Source organism: Nelumbo nucifera, chromosome 2, assembly GCF_055504915.1.
Source record: "Nelumbo nucifera cultivar China Antique chromosome 2, China Antique-T2T, whole genome shotgun sequence".
Taxonomy (NCBI): Eukaryota; Viridiplantae; Streptophyta; class Magnoliopsida; order Proteales; family Nelumbonaceae; genus Nelumbo; species Nelumbo nucifera.
This window is the reverse complement of record NC_142650.1, coordinates 47,658,184-47,676,213: the sequence shown is the minus strand read 5'-3', so window position 1 is coordinate 47,676,213 and position 18,030 is coordinate 47,658,184. Positions and strand designations below refer to the sequence as shown.

Genomic DNA, 18,030 nt, shown 5'->3' with positions numbered 1-18,030 from the left:
GCGAGTTAGGCCCAGATTACTGAACGATGTTGAAACTGTGAAAAATCATCCGATTTGTCTTTCTTTGCTCTTGATGCCTTCTTTCATACCCTGGATCAAAATACAAGAAATATGAGTCCAATTAGATGCTAATTTAGTATAAAATATAGAATAATTGGGGATAAAAATATGATAAATTCTACTCTCATCACCCCCCAAGCTAGGTCCTTCTTCTTCTTGCTGTCACTTGGAGCTGGGGGCTTTGGTTCCCTTTTTCTTTTTTCAAGGGCCTGTTCGCCCTTTTGGTTGATCTCCTCTTCTGTCCCTGTGAACCGATCTGTTAGTTCGAGGAACTCGGTCATGGTCTTGGGTTGGTTGACCACCACATGCCATCTGAACTCCTTGTGGGTAATGCCCCGCTTGGCCGCAATGAGCCGAACTGCAGGGTCTAGGTCGGGTATCTGCAAGCAAGCGTCATTAAACTGCTTGATGTAGTTCCGAATGGACTCTCCTTCCCTCTGGACTATGCTGAGGAGGCTTTCTTGGGTCCTCGGGCACCTCTTACTAGTGACAAAGTGGGAGGTGAAGACCTGCACGAACGGCACCCAACTCCTTATTGAGCCCGGCGTGAGGTTTCGGTACCAGGTGCGGGCTACTCCCTTGAAAGTAGTGGAGAAGGCCACTCACATGCAAGACTCGCTCGCCCTGGCCAGATACATCTGGGACTGGAAGGCGTCGACATGGTCGTTGGGGTCAAAGGACCCATCGTACTTGTCCAGTAGGGGGAGCTTGAAGTCCCTTGGCATGGGGCCAATGAGGAACTCCAGGGACAGAGGGGAGGGAATTGAAAGAAGTGGTGTAGCTTTTACCTCTTCCGAACTTATTTCTACTTTGCCTCTGAGCTCGGGCAGGCTGTGGGTGGTGGCAGTTCAGCGAGCTCGGCGGCGTCTCCGCTGCTTCTTGGCCGGCTCGACGTTGGTGCTACTGGCCTCGGTGCTACTGAGCTCAATGGGCCTAGGGAGAGGCAGGGACGACTGTCGGTAGCTATGAACAGAGGGACCTTGTTCCCGGTTGTCGGCTAGCACTTTGAACCGGTTCTCCGCAAGCAGAGGTTTAAACTGCGAACGCTGAGGTGACGCCGGCCTAATCGGCTGGGAAGCCCCCGACCTGACTGCAGGTTGCGAGGCGGGGGTAGGGAGTCTTTCCTTCCTTCCATGAGACGATGCCGAGGTCTCTCCTCGGCGGAAAGGGAGTTCACTGCGGCGGTGAGGCTTAGTTGGCTACGCAGGTGGGTGTCGGGGAGGGAGTGAAGGAAATTGTTGCTGATACTGATACTGGGACACTTGGTGCAACACTTGCTGCTGGTGGAACTGAAGTTGCTGGAACTGTTGCATTTGGGCCTGTATGGCTCGCATGCACTGCATCAGGTCTTCGAACTGACCTTGGTTGGCCACCGGAGGGAGGATGATGGGTTCAGCGAAGGTTGTTCCAATGGCAAAGGGTAATGGAACGGTCACGGGTGCCACTGTCAGGGGCACATTCAGACTAGGTACCCCGTCCATGGAGAGGGGGACGATGAACTGCCTGATGCAGACGGTGGGTAGCTGGAGTTGTTCCTCTGAGGTGTTCCGGCGTCCGGAGTTGTTGGAGGAAGCCATGGTGATGATGAGTTCTTTGAGGGAAGTTTCACAGAAGTTAGAGGAAGGCCTTTTGAAGCGTTCCCATAGACGGCGCCAAATGATGCAGCACAATCTGGGCACTCCTAGCTGGCTGAGAATTGGCTCCTAACTGTGATGGACGACACCTGAGAGGAAGAAGAAAGTGAAGGGTTCCCGGGGAGCTCTCCCAAAGGAAACACTTCGATGGCTAAGTTAGAACTCTGAGGAAAACTCAAAGAAGATACAGAGAGTTAAGAGTGTTGAAAGTGCTAGCTTCAATACCTTCGCTTCGTGAGGGTTGGGGTTCTTTTATATCGGAGCTTGGTCACATCTGGCATAACCGCCACTGCCCTAGCCGTTACCGCCAGGGCAGGTGTGGCAGGTGCAGGTTGCTACTACAGGCTGCTATTGCAAGGTACGAACCCGACAGGCGCACCATGCTTTTCAGAGCCGGCAAGCAGAACGCCGCCTGGCAAGGGATCCGAGCCCTGCCACCGGATCAGGTAGGTACGGATGTCAGGCAGGCACGGATGTCAGGCAGATCTCCCTGCAGCCTACCAAGCTATTGTGCGTCGAACCACCTGGGGCAGGTTTGCCTTGCACCGAGGTGCCCGCACTGGAGGCGGGCCTTAAGCAAGTTCGAACTGGAGTCTCAACGGTGCTTCACCGAGGTGTTTCTCCCTCGGGGCACTTAGCCAAGAACCGGGGCTCTCTCTTCTTAGGAAGGGAGAGCTCGGGTCTCAAGGGGAGCTCGGGCCCTGAGAGAAGTTCGGGATCTCCCACACTTGGTGGGAGTCAAGGTTGGTCGGGCGCTAGTCCCCGGCGAGTCGCTTAACCCACCGAGTGGCCAATGTTGGACTCAGCGGATCCCTCTCGTCGAGTTACGGTTGTGCTGTTAGGCTGAGCTGTTCGTTGAACCATATCACGCACACGTGTCCCTATGCTACGAGGTCGGGCCAAATCACCCTCCATCAGCTACCTCCTTGAGTGACCAGTTATCTGTAGGAGGTTGTTCCGATTCAGTCAGTAGGTGATGAGAGCCCTGTCTAGAGAAAGGTGAATACAATGATCCACTTTTCTTGTCTGAATGCTCTCGACAACGTCTGTTGTTTATCCCCAATCAGAACTCCGGCTATGGTTATATCCTTTGTCTTCCATGGGTGGGAATTCCATAACCGACAATGGTGAAGTTGAATCAGAGGCACCGACGGGCAGTCTGTTTATTGTCTGGATATTCTCAACAGATTGAAGAGGGGCTGAATCGGGCCTCTGGAAACCCAAATGGGAAAACTGAAATTGGGGTGGCATTTCCGGTTGTGGCGCATTGAATTCGTGGGATAAGTCCTCAAGTCCACACAGATGTCATTGAAAGTAAGGACCGTTAAATCAGGGAATGGTCTCTGGCTCAACATGAGCAAACGATTATCGCATTGTAGAATCTTCTCATAGTGCTTCTCAAGAGTTCCTTCAGGGAATTGGAGAAAGTGCCTCCTGAATATTGGTGCTTGGCCTCCGGTAAAATCCGAAGCAAGCTGCCAGAGAGTATGCTTTCGAGGCTGAGGATTTGTTTCCTTGAAGAAGAGTGGGGGACGAGTCAACTCAATTTCTAGAACCTCGGGCTGTTTCTCGCGAAAGACTGCTCTGATCACAGAAATCTCCGCCCATTGGATCTCAATCTTGCTCTTTAGCCCATTTTCCAACACTTCCCACACCAGTTTTCGTTTTCCATAGTAACATTTTGCTACCAAGTCACCTTTGTATTTCGACTTTCTCTCCCAATTGCCAATTCTGATAAAGGATGCTGGGAAATTTGAAGCCTTCATTTTTTCTGCAACTAGTTGGGTAACAAGTTGATCTGTAATCGTCCTTGTATCCTTAGAGCATATGGTTATATTCAAAGTGGTAGTGGATAGAGCAGAATCGCACTTTGCTGATACAGTCTTACTCCGTAGAGGTTCTTTTTTCTGATTAACTGCCATTGTTACAAGGTCTAATAATGATGCAGTCTTACTCAGTCTCAATCCAAGAGGGCTAACTTGGTGAGAGATATTCGACAGGTCAAGTGATCCACGCTGTTGTTGATCGTAGTCAGTTAATTTAATACGCTTCGGATCAGTTCCTAAAGATTCAAACCCATCAACAGCATCGCCTATATCAACAATGTTTTAATTAAAGCCATCTATAGCAGAAAACCCACCAACCCCACGTTCTTTGTCACTCTAGAAAAATATCCCTTGAGACCCAATTATCTGTACCATGATTTACTCTACATCCAAACCAAAACTCAGTTATTATCTTGACGATGATGACCCAAAAAATATCCCTCGATGAAATTCTATCTGTTCTAATCTACTTAGACGATGACGACCCAAAATTCTTGGAGAAAGATGACGATGTTTTCCTTTTTCGTTATTTTTTATTTTTAATTATTTTGACAGAAATAATAAAATAATAGATACTTCATGTGTAACGGAACAAAAACATTTAGATGAAAGACGCATTAATTGGGACAGGTGCCACACAACTATTAGGTGTTTACTCATTGTGCTTACCTAACATGCCTACTACATCCGGACCCCCCACGGGTCAGTAGTTTCCCATTTAGCTTTCATCGCATTGTACTTAGTTTACATCATGTAGCTTCCCATTGCTCCAATTCAGCCCTCATCTCACCCTCACATTCAACCTCTCATCACAATCAGCCTCTCATCATGTTAAGTCCATTAACACCCAATTCCCTCACATTCAACTTGACATTGCAATTTTCTTAAAGACTTAGGACATGTTTGTTTGTTCTAACGTCTAATATCTTAAAGTGCAATAATTGCATTAAGAGGTATATTGATATTGATGAACTTTTCTTTTCTTTGAACTTTGAACGTAAAGAATGCTGTTCTAAATTTTGAAAATTGTCAAATGTCCATTTTAACCCCATATATGAGATTTTTTGTTTGTATATGTAATTCAATAAAAAATAATATTAAAAATAATTATAATGATTATAATTAATTAAAAAATTAATAATTATTAATAAATAATTTGTGTTAATTAATAATTAAAATTTAATTTATAACTAATAATAATTATTATAATAGTTCATTGATAATTATTAATTAATATTATGATAATAATATTTATTATTCAATTAACAATTAATTTATTACTAATACTAGATGACTATAATTACTAATTACTAATTAATTATATTAATTCTTATTAATTAATAATTAATTGTAATTAATTAATAGTAATTAATAATTAATAATTATTATTTTTTGTAATTCTATAAAGAAATAATATTAAAAATGTTATAATGATTAATATACAATTAATACTTAATAATAATTACTATGATAATTAATAATTAATTAGTAATTATCATAATTATTATTTAATAATTAATAATGATTATTAATTTATAATTATTAATTATTAATTATTAACAACTAATCATTAATTATAATATTTTTTATTAATTAATAATTATTAGCAATTACTATAATAATAGTAATTGATGGTGTATGATTTGGTGCTATCTGTTGGCAAATAGCTCGGATGTCGGACTATGTAAGTCACCTGATTGAGTTGCAAGAAAGTGATGATCAGAGTGTTCAGGTTGCTTTACTTCGGGTAGGCACTCCGATGCTTAAATCAGCGAAGAGTTCTGAGAAAGGTAAAAAGCAAGAGAACTAGAGAGATGTGAAAGCTAAACCACACGTACCTTTCTTAGAAAATGGGGGCACCTTTATATAAGCGTCGGTTGGCATGAGCTTCATGCATTGCCATCCGAGATCCCAAGGAGGACGCGACTTACAAAGTGCTGCTAGCCACTCTCTCGAGGTGCCTGAGCTATATACGAGGTGCTCATATTAGTCCTGGAGTGTGTTTCCTTGACTTAGTGAGATCCGCAACTGTTTGTGTGGCACTGAGGTATCATGCGGCGGTCTTGTCGTGCCACGTGTCGCAATGTCATTGGAGGGCCAAATCACCCTTCATCAAATAATAATTAGTAATTATTAATTATTATTTAATAAATAATAAAAATAGTAATAAATAAATAATGATTAATGATTAATTATTATACTAATAAGTATTAATTAATGATTAATTAACTTTCAAATATTATTATTATTATTATTTATTGTTATTAATAATTATTATTATATATGAGGCCCTTGAGTTATAAGGAGGGAGAAGTGTTTTGGGTTTTAGGAGTATCATTGGAAAACAAAACAGCTTGGACACTTGGTGAGGTTTCATCTAAATAAAGGATCCTTAGAGGATCCAAGATGACTTATTGAGCATACACGAGTCTCCTTCCCTGATTGGATCCCTCATTAGAGGGTATGCAGATGGCCTCTCGAGGGGGTTCGATTGGTTCCTTCTCCCTCCTCCCTCCTCTTTTTAATTTAAATGGCCATTTTCCTCGGGCCTTTAGGCTATGTTTGATTTGAAGGAAAAGGTAAGGAAAGGTAAGGAAACCTTTACAAAACAGCCCTATAAGAGCCAAGGTTCAAAATACAGGCTGATATGCCGATGAGGGCATATCAGCCTGAATCTTTATTCACTTTTTATTATTTTTTTTATTTTTTCTTTGAAACTGGTTTAGAAGGATTGGTCTAAGGCTGGTTTATCCTCTGAATTAAACCAAACCCAAAACTCCCCTATAAGAGCGTATCGAAAAACTCCCATTATGATATGTATCGGCTAATACGCCTCGATACCTTACAATTTCTTTTGGGATTATAACAGATAAGGGCAACTTTAGGACCCTAATATTAATAAAAGTAATATTTAAAAAAGAAAACAAAAATAAGTTAACTTTTTAAAAATAATATCAACTAAGGACAAAAGCATTGTTCATCTTCTTCCCCTTGCAATCCATTCATTAGCGTCGCCATCCGCTACCGCCCGCCTCCACCTCTGGCGATGCCTCCACCTATCTCCGCCCACCTCTGCCTCTACCTCCGACAACATTGCCGGAGGTGGGTGGAGGCAAAGGCGGCGGTGGCGGAGAGAGAGAGAGATTCAAAAGCATAAACAAGTATTTTCTTTTGTTGTGAATGAGTGTGTATATTGTATAGGGATCCAACTATATGAGGCTTAAGGTTTAAGGGTTAAGGGTTTGGTGTCATCTTATTAATCATTTAACCCACATGTATGAGAGTTTTATGAGGCTTTTTTCGCCGTCAAATTCAAAAGCTGAGCCTAGTCTGAAATGACAAAGTGTAGTGTCTGTCTTATACTTGAAAGCTTCAAAGATATCTTTGGATTTTGGGAATTCTTTTGTCTTGTTATTCTTTTGGACCACCATGGGCGTCTACTTTGCCAAATATATATACACTTAAAAAAAGGATGGCCACCAACTCTCATTAGTTTTTACTATAATTAACAAGGGGATGAGTTTGTCAACGTTTGGCAAGTGTGAGTTCAATGAGTTAATTTGCTTATTGAAAAGCAAGCAAGCATGTCTGATTAATTCACTCTTTTGTCTAATCTTTTCTCCGCTCATGCATCTTAATTTGAGGAAACGAAATTAGGGTTAGTGCATGTTTTGTTATAATATACGTTAGAGATGAAACTACTATTTTAATTGAAAAGATAAATGGAGCCCCATTCAGGTTTAAAAGAAGAAAGAAGCCATGAGACAAGTGGCAAGCATGCTTCTATTAACAGCAGCCTTTGAAGTCATGAGTCAAGGACAAATATTGCATCTATTTATATTTTATTTGGATAAGCACTGACCCGGCCGAGTGACAATACATTATACATTGGCTCTTGGCCTAAGTGTGCAAAGTGCAAGAGTGCGCTTACTTGCTTAGCTTGTGAATTGTGATTGGGTCAGTGTAAATGGTTTGTGATGGAGACTTACGGGGAAGGGAGTTGTGCGTCAATTGTTAGAAACATTAAGGATATTTTAAGATAATATGGAAGCATTAGAGGTATAGTTAGTCAATTTCCTAAATTTTAAGAATAATTAAAAAAATTTGCCATTTTTTACGAGAATCTAGATTAATTGCACTTAATATGGCTTTGGAATAGAAAAAAAAAGAAAAAAAAAATTGGTGGAGATGGTCGAGAGTAGGATGGTCTGTTGGGACCTACTATAAAGTAGGACCCGCCACTGTATGTAATGTGCTGGGTTCCCACCTTATGATGTGGGGCTAACTCACTTTAAGTAAAGACAAAAAAACAGAGAAAACAAAAAGACAAGGAAATAAAGGAGGGGGGGGGGGGGGGTTGGAAAAAAAAGTTTTTTTTTTTTTACAACTTAAGTTATGGGATATAAGCTATTTGGAAACAAGCAATAAGGAGGTATTATATCTTTGGTGAGTGTGGATTTTCTTTTCTACAAGAGTTTCTTCTTTTCTTAGAAGGGGTGAATTCAACTATTCTATTTTTTTTTTCATGATATTATTCATTGTGGAGGTGAGAAGGTTCTTTATTTATTTAAGTTGTTACTCATAGGTCTTCTCACAATAATTGTAGAAATGTTGTTCACATTATTTTTCTATTGATAGTGAATCATTGGTTTGCTGGGATTCCCATGGATGTAGCCCTTATTGAGTAAACCACATAAATCTCTTGTCTCTTGTATGATTGCTTACTTTCTTTGCTTCCCTTTTCTCTGTTCCTTGGACTTGTTGTTTATGTTGCCTATTGTTTGTTGCTATTGGATTATTTTACGTTTTGTCAATGCTAACATCTTGTTTAGGTCCTTGAGCATAGCCTATAACAACATCCAATGGTATGTGTGTTAAATTTATGGGGAGATATTTTCAATGTATAACTTTCACAGTAAATATAAAATTTTTGCTTGAATATAATCCTTTTGTAAAAAGGGAATCAGGGAATTCAACCAAGACTAACTTGCGAATGAATTCTCTACGAGAAAAAACCTTGAACACACTCTACAAACATGAAAACCCCATTGCACATTAGGAATATCTCCCCATGAATTTAATATGTTCTCAATGTGCAGCTAGATGATATATATTAGATGGCTTTAAAATCTGATTCTCTAAGGGGGTGTTTAACAACATAGACGGTTTTGTGCTTTTGTTTATGAAAACAAAAACAACTGCCACTTCAGCAAAAGCAATATAATTTTACAAAAGAATCAACTGTTGTAATGGATTCATTGATTACGAAAAAAGTAAAACTTGTATGAAGTATAGAAGTGTTTCATCGAATCTTATTGGAATCTTTTAGGAACATTCCACCTTTTCCAATTTTTTTCCTTGCAAACCAATTAACCAAATAGAGCTTTAAGTTCCAGCACTTTGCACTTTGACTCATTAAAAGAGTTGACAATAAAAAATAAAATTATTAAATTGTGCATTCATGATTCTATAATTTGACAATAATAAATATTGGTGAAAATAACAATTTCAAAAGGTTGTGTTTGTTTCTTAGTGTAAATTGGAATCGACGTAGGAGTTCACCGTTGGTACGCATTTATATGCATTTGTTTCCAATGTATAAGTGAACCGGTGTAAAACTCTACACCCAACTCATTTTTTGAGGCATTTGTTTCCAATGTAAAATTTACATAAAAAATCAATATAAACCATTTAATTGTCTGACTTTTCCATCAATAATCGATATAATTGTACATAAACTAGAGCTGTTCACAAAATATCATAAACTGACCAAACCGCCGAGATGATCCGTTTTATAAGAACTTGGTAGGTTTCAGTTTTGATAACAGTAGAAACCAACAATTCAGTTCGGTTATGGCTTATATTTTTTACCTGACTTAAAGTATATATTATTAAAATTCGATTTTAATATATATTATATGTTATAACTGAAAACCAAACTTAAAAAATCGGTTTTTCTATAATATGGTTTTTGTTTGCTTTTAATTTTTTTTTAATTCAGTTTTTAAAATTTTGATTTATTCGATTAGGTTTCTAACTAAATAAATTGAATGCTTACCCTTACCTTAGTTCCATCAAAATTTGACAAACGAAATGACTAATAAGGGGCCCACGTCCATAGGTTGTACTATACTCTTACATTTGTTTCACTCTGTCCAAACACGTGGAATATAGGTCCCATCAATAAAATCTAGATTGTATAAAAAACCAATGGATCTTTAAATGGCCAGAATTTTACGACGTGTATATATATCAGGTCAAGTTAACATATATTATGAAATCAAATTTTATTATATTATATATTATATATTATATGTTATATATTATATACTATATGTTACATATAATAATAGAAAGTTTGGTTGACTAGTTTCTAATTCTAAAAACCAAAATCGAAAATTGAATTAGTCAAAAACCTAATTAATCAAATCAATTTAACCAAAAACCAAAAATGCCGAATTGTAAAAACCAAAACCAAAATTTTTTATTCAGTTTTTCAGTTTTAACCAAATAATTCTCACCCCTAACTATAGGATATAGCTGCCTAACCATCTATAAAATCCATCCCACTTTTACAACAAATTGTGTCATTAAATTCATGCACCTGAACTTGACACATTGTCACAAGTGACCAATTTTCCACACCATCAAGTGCCTTCACCACGTGGGGCATTGCATGATTTTGTATGAGGGGATTGCCAATGGCATTACTGTAATTTTATAGTATGATTTTTTACATTTTTTATGTTTCTTATTGTCACTCCCCCAAAAGCTTAACATACTCTTTGAGGGGAGGTAGTCGAGTGAATCAAGAGCATGTAAAGGTTAAACATGAGCTCCCCTCAACATTGAACTGTGTGCTTATGCTTTCCATCGACTAATGCAATACAATTTGCCTTTTGTCTAATTTGTATGTCATCTTTGTTGCCTTTTCTTGTGTTGTTGCTTGTCGCTTAGGCTTACTCGTCGCATTCGAGTGCCGCACAGGGCCCCAACGACTATCCCTGTGATAGTTGGTATCAGAGCAGGAGCTCCTACATACACATTGGACCCTGTCTTCGCCCCTACTTTAACACAATGAAGAGCAATCGGGACATTGCTGCTAACACACTACGCGGGCTACACCAAGCCCACGACACTGATGAGGCTCCACTCGATGAACCCACCAAGACACAAGCCCCAAAGGGATGCACAACTAAAGCTAGCAAGCGCGACAAGTTAGTCGACCAACTAGCTAGCATGGACATGTGCTACGTTGCGAGGCGATAGTGGGAGAAACCCGAGATTGGGTCGATGAACTCCACCTCAACCTAGAGACTGTTGAGAATGCAGTGGTGGAACTAGAAGGGTGTTTCAATGACGCCTTCAGAGACATGCACAACACCTTACAAAACTCGGGAGCTTTGCCTTCCCAAAGTAGCCTACAGGGCTTGCTAGACAGATTTCAAGCGCAATTGGACGAGATGAGAGACGAGATGACTCTCCTAAAGAGGGCGGTGGTCAACTCATCTAGCACTCCCTCCACCCTAGCTTCCATGCACATCAAGATTCGCGATCCAACACCTTACTCGGGTGCTCAGGATGCTAGGGAGCAATATTTCTCTGCCACTGGCATCATTAACAACCAAACTCAAGTACGTACAACCGCTATGTATTTGACTGATATCGCAGTGTTATGGTGGCATAGGTGTTGCCAAGACATTGAACGTGGAACCCGCACCATTGACACCTGGGTTGGATTCAAGCATGAGATCAAGCGTCAGTTCTACCCTGAAAATGTGGAGTACATGGCACGCCAAAGAATGAAGAACCTTAGACATCAAGAATCACTACATGACTATGTCAAGGAATTTTCGGCCTTGACGCTTGAGATCTCCGACATGTCAGACAAGGACCTCCTGTTCAATTTCATGGACGTTCTTAAGCCATGGGATGAGCTTGAACTTCAATGATGCGGGGTTAGGGACCTCGCCACTACCATGACCGTAGTTGAGCAGCTTGTTGATCTGAGGGCACTTAAGGAAGAAGAGCAAAAACCATCCAGCCCACGTACCATGAGTTTCAGTGGGGAAGATCAACAATCAACCTCTACAAAGGAGAAGCCAGTGCGCACTGACAAGCCCATCAATCACCAACAAGGGAAGAAGCCACAAGGAGCCCAAAGCCATCAAGGTCATCGGTACACCAGGAGACCCACTACTCCTCCCGCACCTTGTTACATTTGCAATGGAAAGCACTGGACTAGCGACTGTCCTGTGTAGAAGAAAATCAATGCCCTCATTGCCAAACTCAGTGATGATGAAGAGAGTGATGAGGAGAAAACCACAGCGACGCCAAGAGTAGGCGCCCTTCAACTTATCAACGTCATGGTTAAGAAAGAGGCCACATCCAAGCGGCCCACCAAAGCTCACAAGGGGCTGAATTATGTAGACATCACCCTCGGTGGGAGGCCAACCCAAGCCTTGGTGGACACTGGGGCCACCCACAACTTCATTTCGCTTGTGGAGGCAAAGCGACTCGGCTTGACCACCACCAAACAAACAGGGTGGGTCAAGGCTGTCAACTCAGGGGCTAAAGCAGTAGAGGGCATGGCTCGTGGAGTAGAACTCCAAGTTGGACCATGGAAAGGACCCATCAATCTATCTATGGTACCTTTGGATGATTTTCAGGTTGTTCTTGGAGTGGAGTTCCATACGCAGGCGGAAGCAGCACTTATGCCAAACATTATCAGCTTACTTATCTTGGATGAGCACTCCCCTTGCATGGTTCTCGTATCATCAGCCATGCAGATACATGGGAAGCAGCTTTCAACCTTACAGTTGTACCAAGAAACAAGCAACTATGAAGCCAGCATCGTGTCAACAAGAAAGGCCCCCTGTCAATCATCTCACATCAACACTGGAACTGGTTGGGAAGTCGTCACCAGGAAGAAGTCTCCCCCAAAACCGTTCCATTTCCAGTGCCAACACCAACGCCAGCGCCCGTGCCAGCACCAGCATCAACATCAGCAGAAGCTGCAAACGCCCGCAATTGATGGGCCCAAGGGAAGACCTAAGGCCAACTCCAACACCCAGTTTACCTACCATAATGGGAAGAGAGTGCCACCCCAACTCTAGGGACCATTCCAACACTCGGCCTTTATCCAACCCATATAGTAACCTTGTGAGGAGAGAACCTTGGGAAACACCCCTCTGCATCCAACGCCCTCTTAATCCAAACTCACTTTTTGCACCAATCCTTCCCTTAGCTAGTAGTGCAAGCCAACCTAGGCCTCATTTGACATACCTTCAAGCCACTAGCCAAGGACTTAATCTAACATCTAGCCTTAGGTCTCCCCAGTACCTTAGGAACCTTCAATCCCATCACCCCAGCACTTGCCCAGACCTTGGAAGAGAAGAAGCTCGTGGAGTCGCTGAAGAATCATTCACCAACAACAGTCTCACACCACAAGCAGAAGTTGGTCTTTGAGGACGAAGATCGAATTGAGTGGGGGAGACTATCACAAGTGACCAATTTGGCACACCGTCAAGTGCCTTCACCACGCCCACAGCCTGCCATCCAAGTGTCCAAGTGTGTGTCTTGGGTGACGCATTGCATGATTTTATATGGGGGATTACCAATGGCATTATTGTAATTCTATAGTATGTTTTTTCACCTTTTTTATGTTTCTTATTGTCACTCCCCCAAAAGCTTAACGTACTCTTTGAGGGGAGGTAGGTAGTCGAGTGAATCAAGAGCATGTAAAGGTTAAGCATGAGATCCCCTCGACACTGAACTGTGTGCTTATGCTTGCCATCCATTAATGCAATACAATTTGCCTTTTGTCTAATTCGTGTGCCATATTTGTTGCATTTTCTTGTGTTGTTGCTTGTTGCTTAGGCTTACTCGTCACATTCGAGTGCCGCACGGGGCCCCAACGACTATCCTCGTGACAACATGGCATAGCTAGTCATCTATAAAATCCACCCACACGAACATTATCAAAGTATTGTACTTGGGCCCATAAAGGAGAATGCTGGATCGGTTGAATTCAAATCGACTAAAACTGACTCCAATAATAACTAATTTCAATTTGGTTTTAAATTAACTTTGTTCAGTTTCCATTAGTTTTTAAATCAACCTGATGTGATTGATTCAATTGACAAAAATAAACAAAACCAAACCAATCCAACCCATGAACAGATCATCAATAAAATCAATGTATTAAATTTTAAATTTAAGCTATATTTGATTTGAAAGAAAAAGTAGGAAAAGAAAGGAAAAGACGAGAAAATTATAAAGGTCGTAAAGGTTACTTTATCTTTTCCTTCCTTTTCTTACATTTACCTTCAAACCAAACATAGCATTATGGATTGACTTTTCCATCAACTAACATTTACATGGATGATTTTTCCACGGAATCAAATGCACCCAAAGTAGAAATTGTTCTCAACACAATCTTAAGACGAATTAGGATTTAAAGAAAATAAAAGCTAGGTTAAAATGGTAAATGAATTTATAAAGTAACATAAGGGTAGTTTTGAGTTTTACAATTATTTAAAGAAAATAAATATTTTATGAAATCAATTGGCGGAATAGTAACGGCGACGGCAAAGTGCTGAAATGCAGAAGTTTAGGGGAGCTTTTATTACAAAACAAAGTTACATGGGTCGAAAAAATGTTATAGGGTCAAGTGTCACTACATCCAATTATAAGGGTTGTTTATATGATTTACCCTAAGATTTTCGCAACAGTAGGGGCATTTTCGGTAATCACATAGACCCCCTCTCTATCTCTCTCTCTCTCTCCCCGAGTCCGGTCACCGTTAGTACATATTAGGGAAGAAAAATGAATGGTTGTGTGTATCTCTTGTGTTAGCGGTACGGACTAGGAAGAAAGGGTTGAGGGTTTTGAACTTCTACTTGCTTTCTACACAGAGAGAAGATGCCTTGTCTGAACCTGTCCACTAACGTGAGTTTGGATGGAGTCGATACGTCCTCCATTCTTTCTGAAGCCACTAAGACCGTCGCTAAGATCATCGGAAAACCGGAGGCCGTAAATCTCTCCCCTCTTTCTCCTTCGTGTTTCTGTTCTTTCCATTATTTCCTCTTTTTTTTTTTTTTTCTTTTTTCATTTGGTAGTTTTCATGTATCGTGGATCCTCACATCTTGATTTTTTTCTCCTTTTCTTTTGCTTCATTTTTTCCATTGTTTATTGGGCAACCGTATTAATTAACTTTATGCACATCAACCATCTAGGCCACCTTCATCACTGTTGTTGCTTGCCTAGGTATTACTCGGCACCCATTGATCGGGATATGCAGGTTGTCAGATGAAAGCATTTAGGAAATGTTCGTGATTCAGCAGTTTGAACTTAGTTGTCTTGTTACTAACCAATATACCTTTAGACTTAGTAGCTCAAGATTTAGAATATTAAACTATATTTCTGGTAGGAAAACCAAATAACTCAATAGATTTGAGCAATAACCTAGAAGTTCCAAGAAAGGGGGAAATGAAAAGGGCGAACTGATTAATTGAGGCATATATGAAACAGTTTACCATATAACATGCATAAAAAATGGCCTAGTCCTTTGTTCTTTGAAAACCCTAGTCACCATGTTCTCTGTAATTGTCTAATTTATTACTTTCTTTTTACCTGTTTTGTTTTGTCAACTCTGCTCCCCTCCCTTCAGATTTCTCCTTATGTACTGCATACAGAGCAATTAATTCCAATTAATTTATTGCATTAACTTAGAATGGGATATACCTTACAACTTTAACAACACCAATTCAACCAAAAAGGCAAAACCATAGTTATCCAAATCGCTAGTTTGCTTGGTTCCTATTTGTGTTTGTCATTCTTAGTCGGCAACCCAGCCTTCAGTGAACGAGGTTTAGTCGGGGTAGGATTTTATATTTTTTTTCATTGATGATTTGCTAGTGCATGGAGTTCTTGATAGGGTATTAATTAGATTATACTTTGTTTTAGTGTTAAAAGTATGGTTTGCCTTCTTTACATGGTAATAATTTTGCACATAGAAATAAGAGTTTTTGCATTTAATGGTAATTTTTGTTTTATTAGGCTTTTTGTCCAAATGATGGTGGAAATAAAGGACATATTTTTTAGTTCCTTTTTGTGGATAAGTATTGTATTGTATTGTATTAATTATAGGCATGTTTCAAGAAGTTACATCAGTAACGCTGTATGCCAAGACATTGTACAATGGGGCTACACAAGCGCCATATGCAATTATGCATCAGAAGAGATGGCCATTCTCAAACTTTGAACTTACGAAAGAGAATTATAGGAAATACCCCTAAATCTCCTATGCATTAATAGCAAGCACAGCCTGCCCTTAACCTTCCTTGTTAACATCTCCTCGGAGCTATTTTATGCTAAAGTCCATGCATTTCTTTCACCCCATATGGTGTAATGTTCCATACAACTTTGCCCCTTTTACTCAGTTCCAGAAAATACCAGCCACAAAAGAACTCCTCAACTGAGCTTGGAAATCAAACTTCTTCCCTAAATAGTCTTATGCTTCTTCCTCACAGTTTGCTACCACCATATTAGTGCAGAAAAGATGACCTCAACACACATTCATTATATAGAACCACACTTCTCTTATTAAGGTTATTAGTTGTTAAGCACTTGGATGGCACACCTGAGTGCCTTTTCGTTGAACTAGGAAAATTTCCTGCTGCCATTGGATTAGTATTGTTGAAGAAGGACCTCACAAATAAAGCACCAGATCTATCCCATGCCCACACTACTCTTCTAGTCTTCTGTTGTCTTCATCTGGACATGGCTTTTGATTCTGAATGCTTAATAATCACTCAAACCAAATTCTGAATTTCCCAATTATTCATATTCCTTCTGAACTGCATACTCCACACCACCTCCTCATTTTGCATTTCAAAGTACTCTGCAACCAATGCTTCCTTCTCCTATTGCAATTGCAAAACAAAGAGGGAAAAACCTCCATAAGTGGGCATTACCATGCCATGGATCATTTTGCATATCAATGAATTTTGTGTCCTTACTATTTTACAAGTTGTTTGTTATATAAATCAAATCAATAGGGTTCTTTAAAATAAGCAATATTTTAGTCTTCCATTGGGGTAAACAAATAGGTCTCTGTCTTTGTGTATATTCCTTTAAGAGAATTGAAGTATTATATTATTTTCTATGGCTGATTTAATGTGAACCTACCTGCAAATTGGTTTCTTGTCAAGTATCTCGCAAATGACTTAGATAACTATGTGCAGAAAATAAAAGGATTCTGATATGATCACCTGCGAGTTGGTTTCATGTCATATCTCATATGCATTGTTAAATTGAGTACTCATTTTTTTTATTATGTTGATGCTTCCATCAGTTACATAAATCTTGTATTGACTATGTTGGCATTGTCCAATGTTTTGTAATGTGATGTGTATGTATGTGTGTTTGTTCATGAATGTGCGGTTTTCGTTAATTTTGAAGTATTCCCCTTTGTTTGCTTTTAGTTGTATCTTTATTTACCTGATAGCTAAGTAAACATTTATACTAATTTTGTGGTAATTTCCTTACAGTATGTCATGATAGTGTTGAAGGGATCAGTACCCATGTCTTTTGGTGGAAATGAGCAACCAGCAGCCTATGGTGAGCTGGTGTCTATTGGGGGCCTCAATCCTGAAGTAAACAAGAAACTGAGTGGTGCAATTGCAACAATTCTTGAAACCAAATTGTCTGTTCCTAAGTCACGATTCTTCCTCAAATTCTACGACACAAAGGCAAGTTATTTTATTTTTTCAAGGTGTCTCCACTCCCCCCATTGGGTAATGATGGATCATCTGAAATTTTCTCATTGCATTTTTCCTGTTTGTTTAGGCCCATCAAAGCCAAGAATATGCACAGTGTTTGCATTCTTTACATCAGCACTAGATAATGTAAATAACCTTTTACTGTTTAAAATCACGAGTGAGGTTTTTGTTAGCTTTCAACTTTCTAGACATTCCCTCAAATAATGCTTTTCTTCAATCTCTGCACTTGTATTGTGTGCCATTTCATGCTCTCTGCAATTGTAAAGCTTGTAAGTTTAAATCGTAATCTCTTTTCCTATTTTGCATTTGCAGGGCTCCAACTTTGGATGGAATGGGTCCACCTTCTAAATTCTGTAGAAGTTCTGGTGTGTTGCCTGAACTCTTTTTACAGACCAAATGGCATATGTAGAAGTAAACTCTATGGCAATCTATCAATATGGTCTTATAACTGTTGTAGAGACGCAACAAGGGACATCATGTTTTGTTTTGTAATCGACATGTTTAATTTCAGGGAATTGTTGAACATATAGTGGCAGTACTTTCGTTTGGGGATAAGATTTCTTCTTTGTTGGTTTGTTGGAATAAAATGTTTTTCCTTCTGAGGATTAGTTAAGCTGCTGCCTTATATTGGAGAGATTAAATTAGATACCCTGTTTCCATATAAAATTGGATACCTGTATAACAAAGCATAATAGATGGCTTCAGACTTAGGTAATTACATTGATA

General features: G+C 39.8%; 2 protein-coding genes across 2 annotated transcripts; one reads left to right on the top strand and one right to left on the bottom strand.

Moving 5' to 3' along the window:
- Positions 1-2,747: 2,747 nt before the first annotated feature.
- LOC104602687 (uncharacterized) lies at positions 2,748-4,196 on the bottom strand. Its single transcript, XM_010266465.1, has 3 exons — positions 4,190-4,196; positions 3,017-3,786; positions 2,748-2,906 (listed from the first exon to the last, which is right to left on the bottom strand). The coding sequence occupies exons 1-3, from the start codon at positions 4,194-4,196 to the stop codon at positions 2,748-2,750; spliced, it is 936 nt and encodes a 311-aa protein (XP_010264767.1).
- A 10,125-nt stretch (positions 4,197-14,321) lies between these two features.
- Positions 14,322-17,917, top strand: LOC104602505 (uncharacterized). Its single transcript, XM_010266224.3, has 3 exons — positions 14,322-14,554; positions 17,074-17,274; positions 17,617-17,917. The coding sequence occupies exons 1-3, from the start codon at positions 14,444-14,446 to the stop codon at positions 17,650-17,652; spliced, it is 348 nt and encodes a 115-aa protein (XP_010264526.1). The 5' UTR covers positions 14,322-14,443; the 3' UTR covers positions 17,653-17,917.
- The last annotated feature ends 113 nt before the right edge of the window (positions 17,918-18,030 follow it).